Genomic DNA, 5,548 nt, shown 5'->3' with positions numbered 1-5,548 from the left:
TGTTGAGTTCAACCTATTTTCACATCATATATCCTATAGCAGAATGTATAAATTGATTAATAATTTATATTCATAATCTGAATCTACATGAAGTAAATAGTAGTGGAGTTGAAGTTTAAAATAGTAAACAATTTAAATAGCCATATAAAGTAGTAAAGTACCTAAAATGATCTTATAGTAATTGTACTTATTTACATTCCACCTTTGATATTGATTAATTAAAACATCTCTTTAACGTAAAACACGTTTTAATGTTAAAATAAACCACTATTAAACTGTTTGAAACTAAATCAGAAAACAAACGTCGGACGCAGTTCTGAGTGCGCAACATGCGCAGCTTTGTTGCTCGTGAACTCACCCCGCCCCCTCCGCAAGGAACCCTGGGAACGACAAGATGGCGGGACGTTCAAAAACACTGCCGAGTGGCCGAATTGACAACCAAATAAACTGTAAATAACAGAGTAGAACTCGGCGTGGAGCGGTCGGCCGGACTCACCCGGTAACGGCCGGTGACCATGAACCGGAGCCGCGGCACGGCGGAGCCTCCGGGCGCTGTGACGGGCTCCCCGCTGCCGGCCTCGGCCAGACCAAACCGGCTGAGGAGAAGCTTCAGGCAGACTCAGACAGCGGCGGATGTCGGCTCTCCAAAGAGCCAGCAGCCGGGTCAGAACGTGTATTCATGTGGTTTTAGTATCCTTCAGGTGTCTGGAGTCGCTGCCTTCTTCACTTGTCACCTTCGCTGTGCGACGTTACGAGTTTCGACAACGCCCCGCCAAACTACGTAGAAAAATTTTGCAATTTTAGGTTGTCTTGCACATGCAAGAGATAACTGGCGTAACGAAACATGACTGAATACATTGTTTACAAAGCAGAGTGTTCAGTCTTTAATTCGGCATATAACTGATTCACCACATGGCAGTTACGACTGTGAAATTAACACAAATAAGTTGATTTTCCGATGTTGTATTCAACCAAAACAAGTGCATCGCATGCCATTAGAAAGCCATGCAACGTGAAGTAGAGTTCAGCTGTAATAAAAATGCAGTTCCGTGGATTATCTCCAGTCATTTGCTGCACATTGATGCAAAACTTGCATAATGAGTATCCATCAGTGTCCTACTAAAGTGTCGTTGACCTCTCTGGTTGCAGGACGACTGAGTGCAAATCTTGCTGTTTGTTAATCTTCAATTTTTTTCTTCTCCTGCAGAGTTTAAGACACCGACCAGGATCCCGAGGTCCAGAGCCGGCGCCGGTTTCAGTGCTGAGTCTCCGAACAACGACTCTGACTTTCAGCAGGACATCATCTGGGACGCCACCTCTCCTTCGCCCAACAGACTCGGTAAGTGGATGTGGATGTTTAGATGGTTGATCTCCAGAGTGTTTAATGAAGTGATGCTCGGCCTGCATGCTTTTGTTTGGTTTCTTACTTCCTTTAGGGAAACAGAAAAGTCAAACATTTGATGTTTACAACCACATTTCTTTGTTTTATATCATTATACGCCGAACAACTTTGCTTAATATTTACTGTTGGAGGTTTATATTTTGGACGTATTTCTTTGCAGGTAAAAAAGGCAAAAAACAGAAGCCTCCTGGAGTCGTGGACATCTCAGAAATTGTTAACAGGATCGCTCCAAAGGTCTGTGACACGGCTGGTGGCTTTTCAATCTGCCCCCAACTATGCTCCAAAATACTAAAGCGCATGTATTTATGGCGCGTTGTGTTGATCCTTGAAGCACGGCAGGCCGACGGTTGCAGAGCCGACGTTGCAGCAGTGGATCGGAGACAGCGCCGCCATCCCCTGCACGCCCGACGTTCAAGCTCCCAAACCCAAGAAGAAATCCCCGAGGTAGGTTCAGAAGAGCTACGCCGCCGGTCTTCATCTTCATCATCCTCTCATTAGACGTCTCGAAGAGGTGGAGGTTGTGAGATGATGCTTCACATAAATAACTTCACACTCAGACTTCAGTGTGTTTACATGCGCATTAGTATTCTGGTCATGATCAGGTTCTTACTCATATCGACTGTTTTATTAACTGTGTGTGTTTGTGTGTTTGTGTGTGTGTTTGAAAAGAGTAAAATTTTTAGAAGTAAAAACGTTTTTTAAGGCTTTAAATTCTGCAAAGTCTCAACACTGGAACAAGAAGCCGAAGGGGCGATAGAAAAAAAACATGTTCACATAAAGAAAAGGGAGAAAAATAAAGATTCATCCTTAATGTTGGAGCGACAAAGAAAAGTAAGAATATTATACAAATATGTTTTCATCTGTTAAAGAGAGAAACTGTCTCTTTATTTATTATCTTTCATTACATTTGGATTTACATGAATACCACGAAGCAAAATGAGGCAAACACATTTTTAAACCTTTTAAAGCTGCTACATGGATACGTGATGGAGGGGTTGCCTCCACGCGGCACAAACAACGGCAACAGCGCTGACGGAGACGCGGCGATGTTTCCCTGCGTCGTCGCAGCGACCTAAACGCTTTTTTCCGTTCTGCCGCAGGCCGAACGGAGTGGACGACCTGCTGAAGCTCGCCAAACAGTTCGACTTCAACATGTTTCGTCGGGACGAAGAAGAAGAAGAAGTGGACGTCTCGCGCCGGCAGAGCCCGAAGCTCCTGTCGGAGGCCGTGTCGGAGGATTTGGAGGCCGGCGATCGAGACGACGCTTCGATCCCCGCCAGTCGCCGACCGGGCGCGAAGGCGGTGGCCGACCGGACGACCGAGCGTCTCCGCCCGGACCAGCACATGGAGGACGATTTGGACTTCCTGTTCGACGGGCCGACTCAGTGTTTGAGCGGAAGTCTCAGTCAGGTCTCGTTGGCTCAGCTGTCGCAGTTCAAACCCGCTTCCAGAGAGGCTGCCGGGAAACCGCCTGCTTCCTCGCAAGGCCCCGCCTCCACGTCGGCCGTCTCGGTATCAGCGAACGCGACAGTCACTTCGGCGAAAGACGAGTTCGAGGACGACTGGGATGACGATGACCTGCTGGACGACTCTTTGGCGTGGGAGATGACGCCAGACCCGCAGAGCTTCAGCGCGCCGCGGCACAGCTCGACCCAGAAACCGCTCGGTGAAGTGCGACAGCAGCGGGGAAGTCCTGCGAGCGGAGCCGACGTGGAGAGGGTCAACGTGAGGCCGAGAGCGACGTTCAAACTGGAGCCCAACCCGAACGTTCCTTTCCAGAGAATCCAGACGAACGCGAAGGTGGATTACGGCTCAAAAGACGCTCAGCGGAACCCGTTCTCTTCTGTCGGCGCCCAGCGAACATTGAGCGCGGCGACGTCTCAACGCTTTCCGACAGAACCTGCGGCGGTTGCGCCCGCGGCCCCGGACCTCGCGGACGAGGACCTGTCCTTGTTCTTCCCGCCTGACCCGGTGTGGGACGACCCGGCCGACGACGACCTGCTGTGCGAGATGTGCGAAGACGTGGAGAACCGGCTGCAGAGCGCGGAGAACATGCCCGCCGGGCGGCAACCGCCTCCGCCTCAAGTGTCCCAACTGAGAGCATCTGTGCCGCCGTCCAACGGGAACCCGCGGCCGGCCGCTCGGCAGCCTTTTGACCCCCCAAAACAGACGGCAACATATCCGGGGCGACCGGCCGGCGTCTCTGCCGTTGCTGCAGGTGTTCGGGCGACGGAGTCTCTCAGGTGCTCGCAAACGAAAAACACTTCGGGATCCGCGAGCGGCTCGACGTGGACGCAGGGGAGCAGCCGGGTCCCGTCGACGCCGCGGGGAAACGCCGGCAAAGAGCAGTTCACCTTCAAGAAGCCGAACGGCCCGGTTCTGATGGTGACCGGCAACGGTAAGAGCCGAGAGGGTTTCCTCCTCCAGGCAATCTGGAGCGTCACGGACAGCGAAGATGAGAACAGATACAGTTTCTACCGTTCAGTGAGGAACGACCACGTCATTTCTATGACATCATCATGTTGTGATATGGAGGAATTGACATGAATAATAATGATCATTATATTATATATAGGTGAGAACCTTTGGACAGTTCTAAGAACTGGGTGACAGATTTTTACCAGTCGCCGCCATTTTTTTCTCCATAATTTTCATTGAACGTTCAATATATATCAAAACTAGTTATAATTATCTCTATAATATTTAGTATAAGAAAGCAGCAAACTACTATTTGCTATGCTCACTCTCTGTTTCTCTCTCTCTGTCAGCATTGTTTGCACTTTTAGGCGCCATGTTGAGAGCCGTGTGGAGGCAATAGGTCGATGGTTCAGTAACGAGAACCTTTAACTTTTTAAACCAACGTTCCAGTTGTCGTCTTTCACATTGTTTTAGTTCTTATATTTTAAAGTTATTTTTTTTCTTCATAGTTTTGGGTTACAAATATAATTGTAGATGTTTTCATTATCAACCAGCTCCTCAAATGTCCGTCGTCCAGTTGCGTTTTTGTTGTTGATGAAGTTGACTTTGTCTCACGTTCTTCTGCAGCGGCGGGTAAATGTTCAGCGGCAGAGATCGAGCAGAAGAAGCAGCAGGCGATGGAGAGGAGACGGCAGCGGCTGCAGGACGCCCGAAACCTCCGAGCTCCCACCTGACGGAGACGAGCCGCTCACCTGAAGAGGGAACCAGACTGTTGTCGGCGCTCCACCTGTTCAGCTGTTAGCTGATTTTTAATCTCTCCGATTTATTTTTAAATGTTTTTTTTTTTTGGTTTTCATAATCAAACCCGGCTTTTGCGTATTTACAGGAATAGTTCTACGAATTGGGAAATACACTTATTTGCTTCTTTTCTTGCCAGAAAGTGGAAAACGCCGACCAGCATCGCAGTCACAGTGCGCTTAGCCTAGCTTAGCGTAAAGGCTGGAGGCGGAGGGAAACAGCTAGCATTGCTCGGCCTAAAAATAAAAAAAATACGTTTAGCTACACCTCAAAAACCCACTCGAGGCAAGACTAGCAGTTTCCCTCTGCTTCCTGTCTCTAAGATAAGCTAGGCTAGGCTAGGCTAGGCTACACGCTCTGACTCCAGATCTGTACTTACTCCGCACGGACGCGAGATTGGTATCGAACTCATGGAAAGAAAGCAATTAAATGTGTTGAACTTTTTGTACTTTTAAGGTCAGATTATATTGCAACAGTTGTGAAGTACATTTCTAACGCACTACACATCTTTTTCCAAAAATCATCTACAAACTCGTCATTTAAAGATTACAAGCTTTGGCTCTTAATTTGTGTCATTTATATTAAAATATTGCCTTTAATGAATCTGTCAGTAGTTTTTAAAAAAAACATAACCTAGCTGACCGTTCTTATGTGAATCTAATCATGAACGTGACTCAACAATGTTGTTTCTTGTTTGTTTGTCTATATTTTCTATGAAGCACTTTAACAGATTGGAAAGTGTTTTACCAATAAAAGTTTTATTGTACATTTCATTTAGTTGTGGTCTTTTTTTTTTTAAATTAATTGGATGTGTTGTGTTATCCACAGAGGCACAGGGGAGAGATCAGCTGTCTTTTATTATTATTATAAAACAGACGTGAATGTGCTGACGTGACAGATTTTAAACACAAGCTGGCTTTGATTTAAAAA

At 47.2% G+C, this 5,548-nt stretch overlaps 1 protein-coding gene across 1 annotated transcript; it reads left to right on the top strand.

The window, feature by feature from the left end:
• The first annotated feature begins 396 nt into the window (after window positions 1-396).
• Window positions 397-4,684, top strand: LOC137790073 (ewing's tumor-associated antigen 1-like). Its single transcript, XM_068584010.1, has 6 exons — window positions 397-663; window positions 1,208-1,339; window positions 1,563-1,636; window positions 1,734-1,846; window positions 2,503-3,800; window positions 4,448-4,684. The coding sequence occupies exons 1-6, from the start codon at window positions 516-518 to the stop codon at window positions 4,552-4,554; spliced, it is 1,872 nt and encodes a 623-aa protein (XP_068440111.1). The 5' UTR covers window positions 397-515; the 3' UTR covers window positions 4,555-4,684.
• The last annotated feature ends 864 nt before the right edge of the window (window positions 4,685-5,548 follow it).

This window comes from Clinocottus analis, unplaced genomic scaffold (genome assembly GCF_023055335.1).
Source record: "Clinocottus analis isolate CAN_PGR_092001 unplaced genomic scaffold, fCliAna1.0.p SCAF_194, whole genome shotgun sequence".
NCBI lineage: Eukaryota > Metazoa > Chordata > Actinopteri > Perciformes > Cottidae > Clinocottus > Clinocottus analis.
Note: the sequence above shows the minus strand (reverse complement) of the source record. Positions and strands in the feature narration are given on the sequence as shown.

Excerpts from the sequence above, each read along its gene's own strand:
- LOC137790073 (XM_068584010.1), top strand. The coding sequence starts at position 516 with ATGAACCGGAGCCGCGGCACGGCGGAGCCTCCGGGCGCTGTGACGGGC. Across the intron at positions 1,637-1,733 it reads TTAACAGGATCGCTCCAAAG|CACGGCAGGCCGACGGTTGC; the intron begins GTCTGTGACACG and ends TGATCCTTGAAG. Across the intron at positions 1,847-2,502 it reads CCCAAGAAGAAATCCCCGAG|GCCGAACGGAGTGGACGACC; the intron begins GTAGGTTCAGAA and ends GTTCTGCCGCAG.